Source organism: Meriones unguiculatus, chromosome 8 (genome assembly GCF_030254825.1).
Source record: "Meriones unguiculatus strain TT.TT164.6M chromosome 8, Bangor_MerUng_6.1, whole genome shotgun sequence".
Lineage (NCBI taxonomy): Eukaryota > Metazoa > Chordata > Mammalia > Rodentia > Muridae > Meriones > Meriones unguiculatus.
In genome coordinates this window covers 74,002,923-74,024,779 of record NC_083356.1, presented here as the reverse complement: position 1 = coordinate 74,024,779, position 21,857 = coordinate 74,002,923, and the positions used below count along the sequence as shown (strand labels likewise).

The window sequence follows — 21,857 nt, the reverse complement described above, 5'->3', positions numbered from 1 at the left end:
CCCTGTGTGGAGCAGCTTCAATCACACCCTAATTACCACTAGGAAGGGGGGTGGTGGGAGTGGCTGGGGAGGCCAAGGAGCTGGGGTGGTGGGAGGAGGAGAGTGGACCAAGAGGGAAAGGGTGGGGACCGCACAGCTGCAGCAGCTCAAATTCTTCTCATCGGTTGCCAAGATTGCCGGTGGGCTTGGGCTGGGAAATCTGGTAGAACTGAACAGCCCCTTACCAAACCTGCAGGAGGCAGGCTAGGGGCTAGGGTGCTTGGACCGGAGGCTCGGGCATTCAGGGGAAGGAGTTTGGGAAGGTGGACAGGATAGATAGATTGACTGGAGCCCCAGGGCGTCTTTCTTAGGTACCAGGGCCAAGGCTGGAGGCGGTTGCCATGGTGATGAGAGGCAAGTCAGGGTGGGAGTCTAAGCTATTCTCTAGGCTTTCGTGCCCAGGTGGCCCATCCTGTGGATCAGGTTGGGTCCCTGACCTGCCACCCCTGTCTTCTGCTTCACAAGTGTCCCCTTGCTGTCCATCTGTAAATGTTCCATGGATGTGCAGCTTCTGGAGGGCTGGACAGGAGAGCAGGGAGGCTAGATAAAAGGGCAAGCGTGCTACTCTCTCGAAAATGAAGTTCAGGGGTGAGTGGGAGAAAGAATGGGAAGATGAAAGAAAGAATACAGCGTAGGAAGGGAAGAAAGCTACTGTGGGCTACTGTGGGGAGTTGGGGGACCAGCGTGGAGGGAAGAAAAGGCCAGAGTCGGGAGAAGAGTGTGGATGAGCAGCCATGAAGGGAAGGTCAGAGAAGAGTGAAGGGAGGTAAAGGGCACGCAGAGGCAGGCAGGGACAGACACGGGTTCCTCCCCGGGCTCCTTCCTGCCAGCCTCCTCCTTCTCCTCCCCACTGATTTCATTTACTTCACTTAATTAGCCCCCCTCTGGAGTTAAAAAGATAATGTGATATCAAGGATGGGAACAGCCACAATACAGCCAAGGCACTCTGTCTACAGCTCCTCCAGCCCGTAGTCCCTGACCCCGTGGTTCCCCACAAGGCCAGGCCACCCAGATCCAGGGTGAGGATGCTGCCCAACTCCCTGGGGTCCTGCTCCCTAAGAAAAAAGCAGGCTCTTAATGAATGTCAATTACCAGCTTGGTAAAATCAATACACGTCCTCCATACACACCAAGACCTGGAAAACCCCAGCTCTGCCCTCAACATAATCAACGATTAACAGTGCTTCTGTCACTGTACATCTAATAAACTCCTCAAGGGGAGTCCATAGTACCCTCATTAATTGTCTGCCTTTGCTTTCTCACACAGAAATGCTTGCAGTGCAGAAATAAAAACAGGATACACTAAAATTACTAAATGTGAAAACTCCTGGAGAGATCTCCTGGGCTGGCCCTTCCGTTTGAAGGTTGGTGTTTCAGAGATGGAAAGCAGTTTGTCTAAGGTTACACAGCAATTTCTCTCCCAAGACTGTAAAATCCCATGTTTATATGGACAGCTGCCCAGATACACGTGCAATGTCTAGGCAGAGCTGAGGACTGCACTCAAGGCTTTTCTGTGGTGACAGGGAGCTGGTGAGGTTTGGACACACTTGGCTCCATGCTGTGGGTCTTCTAGGGTTTCTCAATCAGGAGGGCAGCCAGACCTCAAAGACACAGCCTCCCAAACCATTGCACAGGTGAAGAAGTAAAGGCTCAGGAGGCTGATCCACCACCAGGCCAGCTGGGCACACCCTGTTTCTCTCTACCCTCTCTTTCCATCACACATTGAACCAGTTGGGAGCTATCCACTGCCACCTTCTCTAGGCTTTCTTGCCTGACTACTCCAGCGTGGCAGTACCTACCAGCAGCTCTGCGCTGCATCTGGAGTCAACAGGACAGTGTGGCAATTAGTGACATCCACCACGGCATGGGAAGGATATTAGTGTCTGACATGCCTGAGCCACACTAAGGCTGCCTTTGTGCTCACCCAGCATTCCCTGGAGGATTGGAGGCCATTGGTGGGAACACCTCCACTGAACCTGCTCATACTGTCGTGCTTGGGTCTGAATCAGACCTGTCCACCTCCACAGCCCAGGCTCTTAGGCCTTCTCCCCATGCCTCCCTGGGCTGTTGACTGGCAGTGTGTGCTTGCAGTCACTGAAGGGCCCTTGCCCCTTCAGGGCCTTGGTTTCCCCATCTGTAAAACTAGGTGCTAGTTTCTCCCAAGGCCCCCGAGCTGCCTCAGAGGAATTCCTTTGTGTGGCTCCCAAGGGCAGGTGGAGACAAAGGGACATTTAATCAGATGTTAAATAGGTAAGAGACAAAGGTAGCCGGGGAATGAAAGGAGACACTCATTAGCATATTGTTCTTTACAAGGCCTTCTCAAGAGAGCTGCAGTTGTGTGGATTCTCATGGATGATCAACGTGAAATGAGGAAAACCCTGGGAACGGGCAACTTCAGCTCAGCCCACCCCCCAACTATTAGAGGCAGTCCTAGATACAACAGGGGAAACTGAGGCCCAGAGAGGCCAGTTAAAGCTGGGTCTACATCTTCTCTAACAGCTGATATCTGCCCATCAGCTCTATTGGGACCTAGAGGGATCTCAATCTTAAAATGTCCCCCAGGACCAAGACTGGAGATGAACCTTGGTCTGACTTTATTTGGCTGGTATCCTCTCCAATCAACCTGGAAGCAAAGCAATTTGAAGCTCCTACCAGTGTCACTGGTATTTAAACATTTGGGTGCCAAGTTCAGGGGCCCTACCTGCCAAAATGAGGAGAAAACTAGGAGAAAGAGCCCCCTAAAAACACTGCAGCATTGACCTCTCTCTTTCTCTCTGTCACACACACACACACACACACACACACACACACACACACACAGACAAACACACATATGACTGACAGGGAATCATGAAAAAACAAAGGCATCTGTCTGGGGACCAACTCTGTGTAGCCCAGGGACTAACTCTCCATCCCATAGCCAAAAAACGAGGTCTGATGGTCCCATAGTCCTATGGTGGCAGCCTAGACCAGCCAAGGTGGCAGCCATGCTATAGAAAAGTAGGGCCTATCTGTCCCTAGCAAATGCCCTTGAAGGCACGCCTGAAGTGGCCTGGCCTGTTCAGGGTTCCTGCACGCAGCTCATAGCGCCCTCCCTGGCAGGAGTCCCACTTTGCTGCCTGCCCGGAGAAGTGCTTTAATGACCACGAAATTGGCCCTGCACGGTCCGCCTCTTACCCTGGTTGGCCCGCCTGTGACACAAGACTGCCTGACCTCCAGGCCAACCTCTCCCCCAGACCCCTCCCAACTCTAGAGGCAGCTCCTCTCTCGGCACCCTTGGAAGTGTGTGTGTGTGTGTGTGGGGGGGGGCGGCTCGAGGGCCACAGTCCCACTTCATCACAGTCCTCACTTCATGGGGTGTGAGAGAAAGAAGGGGAAGCCGCTGTGGGGTGGGTGATTCTGCCCAAAGGGTATCAGTGTCTCCTGAGGTGCCGAAGCAGGCCCGGGATTAAGGGGACGGACCGACACTTACCCCGGGATTTCATTCCAATGAAGCGGTTCTCCACAATGTCAATGCGACCCACTCCGTGCTTGCCCCTGGAAGGGAATGAGTCACTTGGACTTAGGTGCTGCCGCAAGGCTTGAGGACAGAGGCCACCTACTGAGCAGGTGCCTTTGGCTTGGCTGAGGAGCTATATGTTGGCATTTGTTCTGTTTCAGGCTCTAAGACTGAGCCAGGGAAACAGGTCCAAGTGGACATGTGGGTAAACTAAGGCCCTGAAAGAAAAGGGAGTGTCCGGGTCACCCTGGGTGCCACCTGCTTCACCTGCTACCTCTGTGCCTGGACTTGCTCGGCCCCATCCTTTACTAAGGACTCGTGTCTCTTTGTCCTGATGCCGGGCACAGCCAAAGGCCTGTGGTCTCAGCTGGACCGACCATAGGAGCTGGTGGTAGCTTTGGAGATTCTGTCTTCATGGGTTGTGGGTCTAAAGAGACTACCAGAACTCTTCTGCCAAACCAACACCCTCGGTCCAGGAGGCTCTATGTCTACAGGGCCAAAACAGCTAGACCTCCAGGTCATGAACCCCTCAGCTGTGCCTGAAAGTCACACAGAGCCAGGCCAGCGCTTGCCCGAGGTGGTAGTCCTGGGGGGACCAGGCAGGTTTGTGGACACTCACGCAACTTCGTTCAGGTACATGAAGAGCTCCAAGGAGGTGTGGTGGGTAGTGCCGTCTTTGATATTGGTCACCTTCACAGGGACCCCTGGGGTAGAAAGAGAGGACAGTGGGCCTCCAGGCTGGGGCTCAGCAGAGCAGCCTGTACCCACCCCCCCATCCTCTCCCTCCACCCACATCGCCTTAAATGGATGTGACAGATATGGAGTCCGAATGACTCCTTCAAAGCCCTGTGCTGGGGGGAGAGAAGGGACGAGAAAGCCCCCCGGAATGAAAGGGAAAAATGCAATAAAAACGCTCGCCCCCTCCCTCCCATTCTCTCTGCCCCTTTAGCATTTAGGGGCTGTGAAATTGGAACCAGGCCCTGAACTAATTGAATTTCACGCTTGGCCATTGTCTTACCAGTGAGCACCTTCTGTCCTCACCAGCTACCCAGGGCCGCCTGGCCGAGGTGTGTGTGCGTGCGCTCACGGGCACACACTCGCATCTGAGCAGCTCTTGGCCACGCTTGCCAGGTGGATACGGACCTCTCAGCCCCAACCTTGTACCTCAGACCCTCAGAAAGCCACCTGATGGATGAGCTGGGGTGGTGCCCGCTCCAGCAGACATCCTTGAATTCTGGGATGTGTTGTCTGGGGTGGCAGGAGGGAGACAGCCGAGGCTCGACCAGGGAGGGGCCGTGTCGAGGGGGGTGGTGGGGAGGGGGCGGTGGGTGGGTTTGGGGTTGACTTTGAATAGTGAGGGGCATTTTCTCGAGCGGTGTGAAATGGGTAATAAATGTATTAGGGGGCTAACAAGAGAGCCGTAACAGTGACAAAGAAAAGCTGTTCAAAGTTGGCGGCTAATCCCCCACCCATCTGCCTGGCTCATTACCATGTAGCGAGCCATCGGGTGCCAATCAGGGCTCAATAGCGGCTTTGGAGTCTTTATTAGCCAGGCGCCGTTTGGAGGGGCTCCGCTCAGGGCGCTGACAGGCTCACCATTCTTAACCCCCATTTCCAGGGGTTTTATAACTTGGTTGTAAATTGCTATTAAATGTAAGTCTGCCCAATAATGAACCTTAAGCCCCCTCGCCACCCCCTACTCCTCGCCTCTCTCTTTTTCTCCCTCTCCGGCCCTATTATCACCCAAGGCTGGGGCCTTGGATGGGGCCTGCCTGGGAGGAGAGGTTGACATTGTTGGTGCTGCCGCCGGAGAAAGCCTCTTAGCTTTTAAAATAGTTAATAATTAGATTAAAACTTCAAATAAATTAACTAGAGAGTGAATGAGGACCGGGCCAGGGAGGGCTCCTCCCTCCTCTTTTTCAGATAGCGGCTCTTCTTTAGCTCTGCCTGGGGCTGCCCTGCTCTTCCAGGATGGGCTGTTGGAGGCTGGTGCTCACGACCCTCTGCTACCTCCTGCTTGCCTCCCGCCCTCGGCTCTCACAGCTCCCAGGGGTTTGGAGGGTCTGTGAGAGAGGCCTGCAGAGTGGCATGGCCCATCCTACCATCTGCTTGGAGTAAAGCTCCAAGGAGGCCCGTTGCACCCAACAGAGGGCTTGGGAGAGGACCCAAGGCTTCCACTATGTCTAGGGTTCCAACCAAGGTTTCTCTTGTCCCTGGGTAGTGAGTCACGTAAGTCGACACAATTAAAGAGGCACATAGAAGGCACTGGCAGGTCAGACAGCCCCTTGGGAGACCCGTATTATCGTAGCCTCACTCTGGCCACTCGTCATGCTGGGTACCTTGCAAACAGCCTTTTCTCAGCCTGTTTTACAGTCATGTACACCTCAGCCTCAGAAAGGTGAAGTTCTGCAAGGTCATAGCAGCCAGGGGACCCCAGCGACTGATCTCCAGCCTTGCTCCTCCCTGTATCACCCTGTCCTCCAATTCTGAGGTACATTGAAGACCTCAGCCTCAGAAAGGTGAAGTTCTGCAAGGTCATAGCAGCCAGGGGACCCCAGCGACTGATCTCCAGCCTTGCTCCTCCCTGTATCACCCTGTCCTCCAATTCTGAGGTACATTGAAGAAAGCCTGAGCACCAGAGTCCCTCTCGTTTGTGCACATAGTGGATTGCTAACTTCCCTGCCTGGGTTTGTGCTGCTCATGAGTCCTCTAGCTCCTGCTAGGTACCATTTCCTTCAGGAAGCCTTCCTGGATGTCTTCCCCTGTATCTTCATACCATCTCTCATTTGGGTTCTGTTCCAATCACCAGGCATGAGTATGCCCAATTTCTTCCTCAGGGCAAGGGAGAGGAAGCAGAGGGGCAGGATCTTTGAGTTCAGGTAACTGGAGACCCCAGACAGATAAGATGAGCCAAGCTTGATCCATCTCAGTGGTGTCTTCAGAGTCCCTAAAGCCAGCTTTATGGCTGACTTCCCTCTACTAAGCACTTCCTGGTGGCAGCATCTGGCTGGATACCCTCCCTACAGACCTCCTTGCATAGTAGGAAAAGAGCAGGTACTCCCACTCCCAGTTTATAAGCAGGGAAACTGAGGCTCAAGGAAGTAGAGAATGACTTTTGAAAAGCTACCCTGGGACAGAAGGTTCTCCTGCCAAGATGTGATGCCCACGAAGTGGGGTGAAGCCTGGCAAACCCACCTCCCAAGGTCGGAGGCTCACAGCGCTGAGAACTTTCAAAGCCCCTGCTTGCACTCTAGCATCCAAGAAGGCAAGGAGTTAGAGGGCCTGGGCCCCAGGAAGGCAGAGGAAAGGAACTGGGACCCATCGTTCTTGATGGGTGGGCACATACCTCTTTTGAATTCTATCTCGAGGACATCTGGACTGTTGGGTGCTTTGGCAGGGTCCTGGGTCTTTGTGTAGAGGCCTGGTGGTGCTTGGTTCTAAAAGAGAAAGAAGCAGGACTTCGGGACATCCACCATGAGCCACACCAAGCAACATACCTGCTTCCTACCTCCCGTAGGGGCCTGTGCCTCCTCACCCCTGTCTAGGACCACTGGCCCCTGGCACATCCCCATCAGCCAGTGGGCCCAGTGCACTTGCAGCTCCCAGCAGGCCCCGCCTGCCAGGGGCCTGAGAAACAAAGGGCTCAAGAAATCAGACAATTTTTCCCCTCAACTTGATCTCATCTTTTTCTTTGACGCCCCCACAGCTGGAGGCAGAATAGCAGGAGAGAAACAAGTCAGGCAGGAAAGAGTGCGACTTCCACAGGACCGCGATGCACAGGCTTCCTGGGAGCCGCATGCACGCTTGCGTCGGTGCCTGGAATTGGGGTTTATTCTGCACTGACCGCAAAGCTAATGACTTCGCGTGACCCCAGCAGGTGCTCCAGCGGGCAGAGCCGTCCCTGGGGTCCCTGAGGTTAATACTCACGGGGAGAAAAGAGAGGAACAAAGCAAAAACCATTTGAAAACACATCAACCTTTATGTATATTTTTTCTTGGGTGCGTTAGAAAATGGGCCTCTCTTCCTTAGGCGGAGGCAGACTCCGCTCGCTGCCCAAGACTTTCTTGGAATTTGTCTCCTCTCTAGAGGCTCTAGCTTTCCCTGAACCCAAGCCTGAAGCCTGGATATTTGCCACCATGAGGATGGGGGTGGGTGGGTGGGGGTGTCCGGGCTTGACTGCTCAAGTTCATCCCCCGGGGCATCCTGTGCCCAGCTGTTCTGTCCACCTGCTGACATCTGGGAATCACAGGCATTGGCTTTTTCTTTCACAGCCTCAGCTCATTCACACGCCACTGCTCATTTTGGAGTTCCAAGCAGCCTTGCCTGGTAGAAACAAATGCTGCTGTCCTGTCCATGGGGGCAGAAATGGAGGCTGCAGGGAGGTACCACTGACGGCTGAGTTTTGCAGGTACCATGCTCTACCCGGCCTCAAACATTCCTGGCCACCCAGCATGTGGCAGGAGAGATACGGAGGACCTCAACAACTGTGGGGAATTTTGCTTTGTGTGGTTTTGTAGACAGGGTCTCTTGTAACCCAAGTTGGCCTTGAACTTCTGATCTTCCTTCCCCCTAACTCTCGAGTGCTGGGGTTACCACCAGACTCAACTTCAGGATGGTGAAAAATATCCCTAAGCCAAATGTCAGGCTATGCTGCCTTTAGAAAGTGGCTGTACCTCACTGATCCTGTTTCTAGGGAAAGGATACTGTCTTAAAGTTTCATGTTCAGCAAGGCCTGGTGTGAATGGTCACTCACTCTGAAGGTGGAGGGTCAGCCTGGTAATGGACACTGTGACTCTCTCTAGAAGAGGCCACAGGGCCACTTACCTGTTGTGGGCCCTCTACCCATCAGCTTTGTGCTGGAGCGACCAACAGCCTTATCTCCCAGAGCCCTCCTGGACTTAACATCAGAAGGGTAGTATTTCAAGAATCCTTGATGCCACACCCAGGGGCAAGGTTTACTGTTCCCGCTCTACTACTGAGCTCCAAGGTGTGGGCTGGCAGCACACCTCCCCTAAAATGCTATTTGTGAGGTGGACACAAATAGCATTCAGGGTGGCCTTGAAGACAGACCGAGAGAGGCGAGAAGGGTCTTTAAGAACCACTCCCCAGCAAGAGACCTCCAGGAAGCAGAGGGAAAGTAAGGCCCTGAGAAGTGACTGGTCCAAAACACTCCTCAGTGCTCTTTCCAGCACCTCACCTCTTCCCGGCTGCTATGGTAATCTGGGCTGAGAAACAGTTTGATGCATCTGGCTGAGAGTCACATCATTCAACATGGAGCAGACTTCAGAGAAATGTTCGCAGATACCCTCCAGGCAGGGCAAAGACCACCATTCCATGGGCATAGGAAGGCCTGAGGCTCAGCTCACAGAGTAAATGAACCGAGGCTGGACCTCAGGGTGACTAATAGAGCTGTACGGTCACTTCCCTACCTGCCCAGAGCTCCCTGAGCCCTGGCTTAACTCAAACCTCCTCTTCCCCCACTCCTGTCATGCTGTGACTCAGCCACTTCAGTTTTGAACCTGTCCTTTCTCTGGCCACACTGCCTAGCGGTAGAAAATGGATGTCTTGGGGAGGACACAAGAGGCAGGAAGGTCCTCACGACAGGACAAGTTCACATACTCTATAGCAGTAGTCAGGGCAGGGGTGGGCAGCTGACAGCCCTGATTCCATCAAATAACTAAATAGAAATAAACCAATGTTTGCTTTGCATTCCAAGCGCGCCGGGTGCCTGCCTTCTCTTTAACTCTCACTCCTAAAAGCCCAGTTCAAATGACAAATAGTTCATTGCTGAGTATCTGGTGCCATTTATCCACCCCAGCAGGAGGGCTCACTTCCAATGTCATCTAGGTCGGGGTGGGGGCGGTGAGAGAGAAAGAATGAGAGAGAGAAAGAGAGAAAGAGAGAGAGGGAGAGAGGTGGTAGTTGGGATTGGGCAGCAGAAGAAAGCATGAAGCAGGGCCAGGGAAGGAGAGATTGCGGCAAATGGCCCATGAACTAACCCGTGATGTAGAGGCATGATGGATGTGGGGGTGGCTTATTCACCCATCAGATATGGCGGCCGGCGGCTGAATGAACTCTTTCACTGTGGGCCGTATGAAGTTAAAGCAAGTAAATTTCTATCTTTCTTCGTATTAGCTGCCTCATTGCCCTTCAATCAGCTCTGGCGGAGGCAGAAAATGGCTCAGCCATCTGCCTCAAACCCTCCCTTCTCGCAGACCTCGGGTCTTTTTTGGGGAGGGGGAGGGGCCCCTTGAGGCTCTCGGTGCTCCCCCCTGAGGGAGGGGAAGGGCTGGGGGGGGGGTGTCATTGCATGGAGCAGGTTGACAGAGAAGCAGAAGCATCTGGGTGCTGGAGGATGGGGGAAAGCCTCTATGACCAAGCCAACGTAGAGGACAATGTTGTCAGTCCCCTGGCCAGAGTGGAGGGAGTGGCCGGACTCTGGGCATCTCTCAGCAACTGGGCTGCTGCACCAGCACTCCTACCCAGCCCAGCCTGTTCCTACTGCTTGATGAGGGGAGACTGTACAGAGGGGAGCGTGTACAGCAGTGAGAAGCAGAGTTTTAGGGCACTTAGGACCCGAGCCCTGACGGTGACAGTGCGCCTCATGGAGACATGCTAACCCCGGGACCCAGATCTGTCCACAGCGACGTGGTGGTCACACCAAGTGTCAGGCCCCAAGCTGCACACATGGCTTCAGCTCTGCCTCCCCATTTCTGAGGTGGCCAGTTTGGGGGTGTTGCTTCTCTAGCGAGGATAAAGCCACAGGCTGCTGAGAGAAGAGCCATGTACCTGGCCCACAGGAGCCTAGCCTGAAAGTACCTAGAAATGCTTGCTTGGTGGTTCAGTTCTGGGCCCCCCTTGGTGTGACTGACTGGCTAATGAGCAGTGGTTGGCCTGAGTGTCATGGGGTCAGCAGAGCATGAACTGGAAAAACCTGTGGCCAGCAGGCAGCAGCTCCATGGGCCCATCAGTCCCCAGGGGAGCGGTGGGGGGCAAGGGCACCAGCATTCCCTAGTGACAAGTGTGACCTCAGCAATGCCTTTGCCTCTGCACTGATATCCAGTCCAGCCTGTTCCTGCTGCTTAAGGAGGAGGCGCTCTGAGCAGACCCAGAACACTTCATCTTCACTGTGGCCTGAGGAGAAGGCAAGGCCCTCATGACCCTACCTCAGGACCTTGTCCCATGCCATGCTAAGCACTTTCTCTTTCTGCTTTGTGCAAGAGGAATTGGAGGCTCGGACAGGATGAGTATCTGTGGGAGGTTATGGGGAAGGCAAGGGCACCGGGCCCCGAGAGCCCCAGCTTCAGTGCTCGCTCAGCAGTTGCACCAGGGATGAGTCACTGCTCCAGGCCTCAGTTTACCCACCCCTAAAATGAGACTGCTCACAGTCAGAATCCAAGGAAATCAAAGCAAGAAAATGCCAGAGCTGGGTCTGGCTCAGATAGCCATCACTGACTGGTGGATGGGCCTGGTGCTGCCGGGGTGAGGAACATGGAGATGAGGTCAATGAAGTGCAGACCTGGGCAAGGGGGTACCCTGGCACCTTGGCATGTGGCTCCTGACCTAAACTGCCGGGCTGATTCTCCTCCAGTCATCCTTCCGGTTCCCAAGGCCAAGCTGCCTGAAATTTCCAATGTCGTTCAAGCAGACTAACCCACCCCAAAGCAGCCACCCAGGGCGTGGGGCTGGGCCAGGAACTGGAGGCATTCCCCTGGAGACAAAGAGATTTTTCTCTTCCCATGATAGTCTTTGCCCTGCCCCCGCCCCCCGCCACTTTGTACAGTAGGCAGGAGGAGACAACAAAGGCCCTGGGGAGAGAAACCTTAAATTTGAGATGGGTCTACAGGCCCACCCTGGCCAACCCAGAAGGCTGGTGCCTGGCATCTTGAATTGGATTCTAGCTTCACCCCCAATCCAGGCAGTGGCCCAGCGCCTGCCCATAGCTGGTTGGCACAAGCTGAATCCTCCCACAAGTGCCTCATCCTCTTAAGCACTTCTTCATTGTCTTTCAATCATACTTTCTCTCTGCTTCCCTGAGATGGTTCCTTTCACCATTCATCTCTACAGCAATTAGAAAAAGAAAACCAGGAAAGTGGGGTTCGTGGGGAGGCAGGGGAGGAGGTTGGGACTCAGCATAGCATGGAGGGGGCAGGTGGAGTGGCCCAGGGGCAGAGTTTGAGAGACTGGCATGCACAGTTACTCCGGCCCCTTGTGAAACTTCACATTAGGCCTCACATATGCCAGATGGCATGAGCGCGGAGGACCGCCACCACAGGCAGCCAATTCCCAGGCAAAGGGGCTTCTTACCTTGGGGTTTTCCAGGATTCCAGCCTCGTAGCTGTAGGGGAAAGGTGAATTAACTATACATAACGATACACCCCCACCACCCTGTGGACTGCCCAGTTGGTCCGCCTTTCCTCTCTGCCTAATCACCCTGGTTAGCTGTGGCAACTTCAGGTTGCAAGAAAGAGCTGGGTTTTCCCCATCAGGCGTCGGCGCAGCCCTGGGACTTCGAGGCCTCCACCACTCATCCCACTCAGGCCCCTTTTCATCCTTGAGGTTTTTTTTCCTTTGAGAGGTTGTTCCTAATACCCCAGGAAACCAGGCTTGCCTATACACAGGAGTGGAAGAGAACATGGCAAAGTCGGGAATAGAGGGGCTGTGCTTTCTCACTCTCTTTGATTTATTTTTATTTTATGCTTATGAGTGTTTGCCTGCATGTATGTATGTGTACCACATGTATGCAATGCCCATGGAGGCCAGAAGAGGGCCCTGGATCTCCTGGAGCTACAAATGGCTGTGAGCCACCATGTGGGTGCTCGGAACCAAACCCAGGTCCTCTGCAAGAGCAGCCAGTGCTCTTAACCCCTGGACCATCTCCTCAGTACCAGGAGGGGCTGGACTTACCTGATGTGCATAAGGTTCTCATCCATACTCCAGGGGCTCTTGGGTGTGACAGGGATGGGGATTCCATGTTGCTACAGGTGAAGATGGACAGGTGAGGCTCCCGCAAGAGCACATGAAGGTCATCCTTCAGTGCCTGGGATCCCTCAAGGAACCAGTTATCCCCCAGGCTTCCACTCACGTTCCTCTCCCCTCCTTCCTTAGGCTACACAGGGAGGGAGGAAGGGAAGGCCTTAGACTCTAGAGGTACCCTCATCAGTCACAAGACAGCAGAATGTAGCTGACCTTGGGGAAGATGGAGGCTGATCTTCTAGAAGATTCCATGAGCCCACAGTCCCAGGAACTTTAGAAGCCACTAGGGGGAGAGGCTGGCTAAGCATTTCTTAGTCCCTGAGACTGATAACTGACCACATCCCAAGAGCTGGGGCTATAATAGCCTAAATATCTGCTGTGTAGCCACAAGTGGACCACAGAGGCACCTATCCTGAGCCCCCAGAGCTTCATATGGACCCTAATGAAAGGAACGCCTACAGAAGCTTCCATCGCAGGGTACTTCCTGGGAGCCAGCCCTCCAAGCCATGCAATCACTCTGCAGGCTCTAACGGTAGACCCAGGCAGTTGCCACCTCCATTGCTCATGGCCATTTGACTTCCAAACGGCCCTCACTCTTGCTGAAGTGAGATCTGCTCAGATGCCAAGCCAGGCAGTGGCTGGCCGCCCTGGAAGGTCTGCCTTGCTCAGTTTCCAGGGGAAAGAGGAGGTGGCTGCCCTAGTCATCCCTGAGTACAGACCCCTGACTGTGACCCCGCAAGAACTTGAATCTTTAGCTCAGAAATTGCTACACCTGTCAATTGTGGTGGGTGTGGAGTTCAGGGACTAGCTCAGGTCAGTGGCCCCTGAATGGATGAGGCCAGATGGTGTTTCTCAGGCCCCTCAGTCCTGTGGTCACACTGGGATTCTCAGCCTCCGCTGGCTCCATTCAGGGACTGTCTCTCTGGGGTGGGTTGCCCATCTAGCTCACAAGCTGGTGCCTAAGATTCTAGAGCCTTCTACCAAGCAGAGAGAGAGAGAGAGAGAGAGAGAGAGAGAGAGAGAGAGAGAGAGAGGTGTAGTGGCTGGTAAGAGTCCTTCATCACAGTCCTAAGCTTAAAGTGATGCCAACAGAAAAGAAAAAAAGCCCCTTTAGCTAAACTTGAAAAAGAAAAAGCAATGCTGGGTGGTTTGTGTGGCACTTAGGAGGCTGAGGCAGGAAGATGGACGTCAGCTCAGTCTATGTAGAGAGTCCCTCACTTGACAGAGTGGGCCCATGTCTTAGAACAAACAGAACAACAGCGCCCCACAACATAGCCACAGCAGTCCTGAGATTTCCGTTCTTTATCTTCAACAGCATAGGCAGCCAGAGTACTCCATTTCCCAGCTGCTCAATGCTAAGGGAAAGGAGACCCCCAAATCTCTCCAGGCCCCCACACTCGCTCTCTCTCCATGTGGTGCTGACAGGCTGGGGACCAGGACTCTGCCAGACAGTGCCAGGGACATCTGACTGCCTCGTTGCTGGGTGTCTGAGAAAAGCAGCTGGCCAGGTTCCCTGGAGCCTTTGTTTTGGGGATGGCGTGGGGCCCTCACCCTCCTCCTCAGTTGGGCTCCATCACAGAGCAAGGGGAGGTGTGTGGGGAGGAAGCAGGGAAGAGCAGGGCCGGTGGCTCTGCTCCGCAGAGGTGCAGATGCCGCCCACTGCACATTACAGCCTGGGGCTTCCACTTGACTCCACTCTGTCCTGAGCATCCCAACCCCAAAGGCTCCCTGGGAAACTGAGGACAGGAAACAACTGCTGCCGCCAGGTGGGGGCAGGTAGGTTGTGGGGCAGGCACTGTTCCAGAACCCACGTTGAACTCTGGTTTAGCATTAGTTAGCTTTAGTAGTAAGTATTCTGAAGTTGAGCCCAGGGACTCACCCACGTTAAGTGAGCAACTTCCCCAGCCCTCTTTCTCTTTTGAGACAAGGCTTCACTGACTTATGCGGGCAGATCCTCCTGCCTCCGCTTTCTCAGTACTGGGAGCGTACACCTGCACCATCAGGTTGTTACTATTTCTAATTAGTTTCGATAAAGATGAGGACGGTTTCGAACCCTGGGTGTCAGGTCTGGGGAGAGACAGAAGCCAGGCAGAGGCTTCCCCGTGCCTCTGGAGTGCCCTCTGACCCTGGCTACTTAAGGGTTTTGAAAGCAGAGTTTTCAAAGCCCCATTGATTTTTCCCTCATCTGTCTCAGATCCCGCCTGACTGTGAATTTTCCACAAAGCTGCCTGTCTGCTCCTCGTCTCCTGCCTGGTTCTCCTGGTCATTTCCTGAGTGGCTGTCTCCTTTCTGGCTGGATATCCTAAAGTTTTCCCATAGCCCCATCCTGAACCTAGCTCCCAGGAAAAGGGTGAGGTACACATTCTTCCCTGACAAACTTTTCCTGTTCTGAAAGTTATTGGAGGAGGAAGCTAAGCAGGTTCTCCCTGAATCCCCCCCAAGGGGGGAGGGCACAAATTCAGCTCTGCTTGGAAAAGCCAGGGCTGCTATCCAGTGGAGCCGGGAGGGAGGGTATCAGAGAGGGTGGCCTGGCCCTTGCTTCCAACTAGGGGAGGACTAGGGGAGGGAGCGAGGCCAAGCACAGAGCTTGTAATTCATTATCCCTAAAGATGGGGACTGCTTCATATTCTTCTTCATCAAGGAGACAAGGGGGGAGGAAAAAGACGCCTCGCCAGCCTCCACTCCCTTAATAGCACCACTATTTGACGATTTGTTTGGCAACATATGGGTTTGCTCTTGTAAACTCGACTCTTAATAATAAAACAACAGATGGTGGAGGACGCCTTTCCTCCCAGCGCTCAGGGCCCTAATGGGATGCTGGCGGCTGGGGCAGGGCTGCATTCCCCGCAGCCCCGTGTTCCCCCGCAGCGTCCCCTACCACGCGGCACCTTGGCTGCAGCGAGCTTGCACAGCCAGCCCCAGCGCCTGCTATTTAAAAACCTGAGCAATTTTCTGGTGTGTGCACCGACTTGCTTTTCCCCCTGTCTGATTGATTGAGGCTGTTTGTCAAGTGCTGCCATCGAGTCGCTAAAAAGAAAGGTGCCCTGGGGAGCAGCTAAGGATCTTGATGTAAAACTTCTAATATGTTTTATTGCAACTTGTATTTCAAAAAAAGGCTGCCACCACAAAAGGCTTTGTCTGACATTGGCCTGGGAGCGTCTACTGCTCCAGGGAAAGCCCGGGGACAGTTAGGATCGGCCAGGTAACGAAGGTGCAGAGAACAGCCTCTCTGTCCAGGGCCTCCCTTCCAGGCAGTCCCCTGGGAGCCCACACCTACAAGCACACAGGTGCTTATCTCCCACGTCCCATGGAATGGCGGCAAGCAGCCCGCTGCCTTCCGGCTCAGTGAACTGGGGCCACCTCAGAGATGTCCCCACTTCTACGAGGCTGATATGGGGACTGACGCTTCTGGGAAGGGGTTCCATCTTATACCACGTGGGAATCAGTTTGCCGCTGCCTTTAACAGCCCCCCTAAGCTCAGTGCGGGGCAAAGAAGCCTACCTTAGCGTACTCCATCAAGTCATTTCGACCCTTGAACCGGTTGTAAAACTCAGGCATCCTCCAGGGGGCGATGACCTGCAGACAGGACAAAGAGATCAGAACAGGGAGAACCCAGCCACACACCTTGAGTAAGGAGTCTGCCACTGTGCCCCTTTGAAGATGTCTTCTGGGGAGTGAGTCAGGACACTAATGAAAGGATATTGGGTTTGAGAGGTCTGTGTTCTATGTCCTTCTGGGCCTCAGTTTCTCCAGTGAGCTTCATGGTGACTCAGCATGACACAGCTTCCCTTGCAGCAGCCTTCTGCAAAGCTGTGGCGGGTGGGAGAGGGAGGCGACTGGGGAAGAGTTCCAGCCACACTCATTCTACTCGGGCCCTGTGGCCTGCAGGGTTAGGGACAGGCCCCCAAGAAGCGGGACTCAGCAGCTCAGCCAGTGCAATGTCTCTGTGTGGTGGGCACGGTGGGGCGTGACCGTGCTTGGGTAGGCTTCTCAAACCCCAGCCCCAGGTAATCAGGCTCGGCCCTGAGCACACTCCACGCTCAGCTGGGCTTCCAGAGAGCAGCTAGCTGGGGCCCCTGCCCGGACCCCACCCTCCAGCCCCTGGGCTTGGCACTGTAAATAAAGAGCCAGAAAGTAGTTAGCCTTGTGGGGACGAGTGGCTGTGAGAACCATGAGCAGAGGTGGAAGGCGGGGCTCCGCCAGCGGCCCTGCAGCATAGCTGCTGTGCCGGGCTCCTTTGGAGGCCTGGCCTGTGGAGGTCAAATGTATCAGAGCTCATTACCACTCACTTCCAGGCCAGTTCCGTCCCCAGGCTGGGGACAGCTGGCAGTCCATGCTAGGGACAGGGAAAGACATGCCACGGAGAGGAAGAAGCCCAGGGGAATGGAGAAGGATTAGGTCTCCTGGGCTTAACAAGGAGCTCAAACTGAGGTTGTGTAATGCAGAATGCAGCCATAGCAGAGACTGGGGCTGGAGGATCAGCACCAAAAAAGGACATAAAACATTTCTTTAGCAGTTTGGAAAATGCTGATTCCATATTGGGATAACTTTTTGAATATGTGGGATTCAATAAAATATTAAACGGTTTATATCCCCTGATTCTCCCTCTCTCTCCCTGTTTTTTGAGACAGGATCTTGGCTGGCCTGGAACTCAGCATGTAGACCAGGATGGCTTTTAACTCATAGCAATCTGTCTTCCTCTACCCCCTGAATGCTAGGATTAGAGGTGTGCACCATTACACCCAGTTTTTATTTCATTTTTTAAAATTGAGGCAACCAGAAAATTCAGCAATGTTCCCTTGGGGTTGCACCTGTGTCCTTCAGAATCCTGACACTCAGCAAATACTGAAGAAATGCATGAGTGAAGAAATGAATGGGTGGAGGATGAGCAGATAGTGGCCCAGGCCAGTCAGGCTGGAGGGGCTAGGGTAACTGAGGGGAGCAGGCTGAATCATCACTCACGTGTGTACACCAGGTGACATGCCAAAGGCAGCCAATTCCTGAGACCCTGAGGAAGGGTCTTAGACAGGGAGGGAGTCAGCCAAATGTCCGAAAGGGGTCAGAATGTAGCAACAAGAGACTTGAGTCTCGGAGCTGTCCTGGCCTGCACCCGGGGAACACCAAATGACCCCCCACCCCAGGCCCCCAACTGCACATCCAAGATGAGAGAATGCCTAGGAAGGTTTCGGCCTTCCTAGAGATCGTCACTTCCTATATACTGGCGTTTTTTTTTTGCAGGAGCCACAGGCACCACAGAATGACACAGAGAAGCTTCAACAGCACAGACTGCCCCTGTCACGCCCCAGATGTCCACGCTCTGCTTTCACTGTCCGTTAGTGGAAGGGGAAAGCCTTACCTTGATCTGGGGTGCCAATGAGTAGCAGGTGAGTTCAAATCGGACCTGGTCATTGCCCTGGAACAGAGAACAAGGGTTTGAGAGCTACAGAGGGCATCAGGGGATGGAAGACAGAATGGCAAAGGGTGCTCTTCTCACCCAGGCGGCAGCCTCCTGGATAACGTGTGTTATCCTGCTTTAAGGACAGAGACCAAAGAAGCAGACACTGCTCCGGGGAGGGGCCGGGACTGGACGCCAGGGCATTCCCAGACCAGAGCTGTGCACTAAGTGTGTGTGAGGCGCCATGCTTACGTAAGCACAGAGGTGTGCCATGTTCAAGCTGGGGGCAGAGCACATGCACAAAAGAGACATACGTGTCTGTGAGCGTGAGTGCTGTTGGGGATGTGGTGGGGGCCTCGAGGAACACGTGTGTGCATGCATGCAGTCTAGGGGGTACCTGTGGGAGGGTGCTGCTCCTCTAGGCCTGGAGACCTGTATCCCACACACTCCAGGTAGGAAAACACGGGGCCACATGTTTTGATCTTCCACATCCACAAAGTGCTGATTCCTGTCACTCCCCAAGCCTCAGTTTCCCCAGTTCTATAGTGGTTGTTTGGAGAGGGGAACAGAACTCAGTGACCATGAAAGGCCTTCTGTGTTCAGCCTCTCTCTCTGCACAGAGATTGGGGCCCTGGAGAGGCACAGCACTACCAGGTGAGCAGATGAGTGTCCGCCTAAGGCAGGGGCAGACCCCCAGGGCCTCAGCACCCTGGGACAAGTCTCACAGCTTGCATTTTGTCATCCGACCACCCCCATGAGGGAAGAGGACGAGGGCCAGGGTGGACACAGGCTAGCGGGGATGCGGTCTCCGAGTTGCCGGCTCTGCCCCTCACGGAGAGGGAGGCTCAGGCGCTGTGAAATAATAGAGGCCCCCTTCGCCTACTGTGAAAACTGCACGGGCGCAGCCAGGCGGCAGTGGGAATAACATGTTATTTTCCAGAGTCTTGTCAGGTGGTGCGGAAAGCCTGCTTCCAGCCCCTCCCCAGAGCCGGGAGCTGTGGAGAGCTGCTGCCGGGCCGCTGGGACACGGGCCCCGCCGTCTCCATTTGGTCCCCACACTGAGTACCTACTCTTCCCATCATAGGGCCAGTGGGCCTTTCAGCCTTACTTTACAGAAGAACAAAATGAAGGCCAGAGATGGGAGCTGGGGCCCAGGGTCACACAGGCAAAACCCAAATTCTGAGAGTTCTCAGCTGGGCAGGGGCGGCGAGCCCATTAGCTCCACAGAAGAAACCACGTGGGGGGAGGGGAGGACTGTGCTGTCCCACGGAGGTGAGGTGTGAGGAGTGGCATTTTCCTTAGGATCCTCATGCAACACTCGTTGGAAGCCAGCACGTTCTAGCACGAAGCTGCCTCGTCTTAGATCTGCACCGCACACGGCCGAGTGCTACCTGGCCTGGCCACACTTTCCCCACGGCGTCATGTTTCATGGCACAAAAGGCAGCCTGTGCCTCCCGAGCCGGGCCTCGCTGGTGTCTGCTGACCCAGACGTGGCGGGGGATGGACACCCATCTGTTCAGAAGCTGAGAGCCTTGGAAGAGCTGGACAAACAGGCTTTCTCGATTCAAAGCCTGTCCTAGGCAAGAGCCTAGGGCCCTGCCTTCCCCTTACTGACCCTGGGTCGCCCAGAGCATCCCCAAGTGAGGGATGGGGACAGCGCCTTATCACACACCCATGTCTACATGCTGGCACACACACACATGCGTGTACCACGCTGAGCACCCATGGGAATGAGAGGGCAGGGGAGGGGGTGCCTCCCATCTGCCCGGGGATGGCTCTGCAGATGGTGCCATTTTCAAAACTACCCCCAGCACCCCCAGTCCTAGGCTCATATTTCCAGGCTTCTCTTTCAAATCTAGGGGCCCGGAGCACTGTGCATCTCTGCAGGCAGGCAGGGTGCCGCTCACGGTGGAGGGGTCATGGGTAAGTAAGCGGCCTTTCTAAAGCGTCCTCTCTGCTTTGGGCTGCTGGGAGGAGGGCCGCCCTGCCCCGGGGCTTCGCACGGGTTCTGCCTGAAGCTCAGGCTACACTCCCTTTCAGCCAGTGTCACTGGCTAGAACTTGCTCTTCTTCCAGGGTGGCCGACTCCATCCTCTCAGCCCCACAGTGCCTCCAGCTGGCTGTGCCCTGACCCGGTACACGGCGTGCTGGGTTACGGAGTGATGGTGCACATACACAAATCTCAGGGCGGGAGCCGGAGAGATGGAGCAGTGGTTAAGAGCACTGGCTGCTCTTCTGGAGGACCTGGGTTCAATTCCCACCTTCCATATGTCTATAACTACAGCCTCAGGGCATCCAACACCCTCACAGACACACATGCAGGCAAAACACCAAAGCACATTAAAAAAAAAAAAAAAATCTCAGAGCCGAGCACAGTGGCACACACCTGTATTCCCAGCATTTGGGAGGCAGAGGTAGGTAGATCTCTGAGTTTGAGGCCAGCTTGGTCTACAAAGTGAGTTCAGGACAGCCAAGGCTGTACAGAGAAACCCTGTCTCAAAAAACTGAATCTCAGTGTTGGGATAGGAGAGATAGCTCAGCACCTCAGAGTACTTGCTGATCTTTCAGAGAGACATGGTTTTCATTCTCAGCACCTACATGTTGGCTCACAAGCACCTGTAACCCCAGGTCCAATGCTCTCTCTGACTTCTGTGGGTTAATTCACATGTAGTGTACATCACACATCACCCAGGTAATACACACACAAACACACAAAGTAAAAAAATAAAAAACAGGTCTGGGTTTGGTGGCACATGCCTTTATCCCAGCACTCAGGGAGGCAGAGGCAGGTGGATCTCTGTGAGTTTGAGGCCAGCCTGGTCTACAAAGTGAGTCCAGGACAGACAAGACTACACAGAAAAACCCTGTCTTGGAAAAATATATATTGTAAAGACTCTCAGTGGTGGGGAGCTAAGCAGATGATTGGCAAGTTGAAGACCAGCCTGGGGCACACAGTCAGACCACTAAAACCAGGGAGGCTGGCCAAGCCTTTAAATCCCAGCACTCAGGAGACAGAGGCAGGGGCTCTGAGATCAAGGCCAGGCTGGTCTACACAGCAAGTTCTGAGCTAGAACATCGACCCCAGGCCATGGCTCCCAGGTCAAGATAGCAGCAGGCTCATCATTAACCTTCCTCAAAGGCCAGAGACTGACCCTTGAGACTACCCAGGGACCTCTCTGCTCTGGGGTCCCAGTAGCCGGCTCACACCTTGGCCATGGAGTCCTCCCTCTTCAGCGGGACTCTGCCGATATCCTGTTGGGGCCTGCCTCAGCCATCCCTCCAGCATCTCCTCATCTTCGGCCTGGCTCTGCTCTTGGTCACCCTCTCCGCCATTGTCTTGGGACAGCTGCTTCCTGACATGTTCAGGCAGCAGTGTGCGCTCCAGACAGCCAGACACTGCAACCAAGTCCAATCCCCAGACCCCTCCAGGCCTCCTCCCCCACTCTCCAGCTCTTAGAAATTGTCTCCAGAGGCTGTGGGTTGGGGGAAGAGGTGGAGGCTGTGTTACTTGGTGCCATATACATGTGGAGACAGGCGTAGGAGTATCTTTCTGGACACCCAGGTCAGGGATAGCGCAGCCAAGGCGGCTTTGGCTCCCTGGCAGTTTCACTGACCTTCTTGCTCTGGTTTCAGGGGGCCTGAGATGTTTCAGATTGAACCGTCTCCCCTGTGAACAGTGGGAACACTCCCAGGTTTAATCAAAGCAGCTGTAGGACGCATGCAGAAAGATCTAGAGTCCGGCTGGGGAAGCCCCACAGTGAACTCAAGCCCCAGGTTGCAGCCTGCAGCCGCAGCTTCCTCAAACCTAAGCCTCTGGTGCCCTCTGGTGGCCATGTGCTACATGCACAGCAAGTGGCCGCTCTCCAGCAGCTAGCTGGCTTGTCGAGGCGGGCCGGGTTCTGCCTCTTAAAGACAGAACCAAAAGGAAATCCAGCCCCTTGTTTAAGATC

General features: G+C 54.4%; 1 protein-coding gene across 2 annotated transcripts in view; it reads right to left on the bottom strand.

Moving 5' to 3' along the window:
* Positions 1 to 21,857, bottom strand: part of Ass1 (argininosuccinate synthase 1) — a 46,973-nt gene that overhangs the window by 13,750 nt on the left and 11,366 nt on the right. For both annotated transcript variants that reach the window (XM_021653476.2, XM_060389903.1), the window contains 7 exons: positions 17,870 to 17,926; positions 16,015 to 16,089; positions 12,445 to 12,515; positions 11,845 to 11,875; positions 6,884 to 6,974; positions 4,157 to 4,241; positions 3,511 to 3,575 (listed from right to left, as the gene is read on the bottom strand). In XM_021653476.2, coding sequence (XP_021509151.1) covers positions 3,511 to 3,575; positions 4,157 to 4,241; positions 6,884 to 6,974; positions 11,845 to 11,875; positions 12,445 to 12,515; positions 16,015 to 16,089; positions 17,870 to 17,926 — 475 coding nt within the window. The remainder of the gene's footprint in view (positions 1 to 3,510; positions 3,576 to 4,156; positions 4,242 to 6,883; positions 6,975 to 11,844; positions 11,876 to 12,444; positions 12,516 to 16,014; positions 16,090 to 17,869; positions 17,927 to 21,857) is intronic.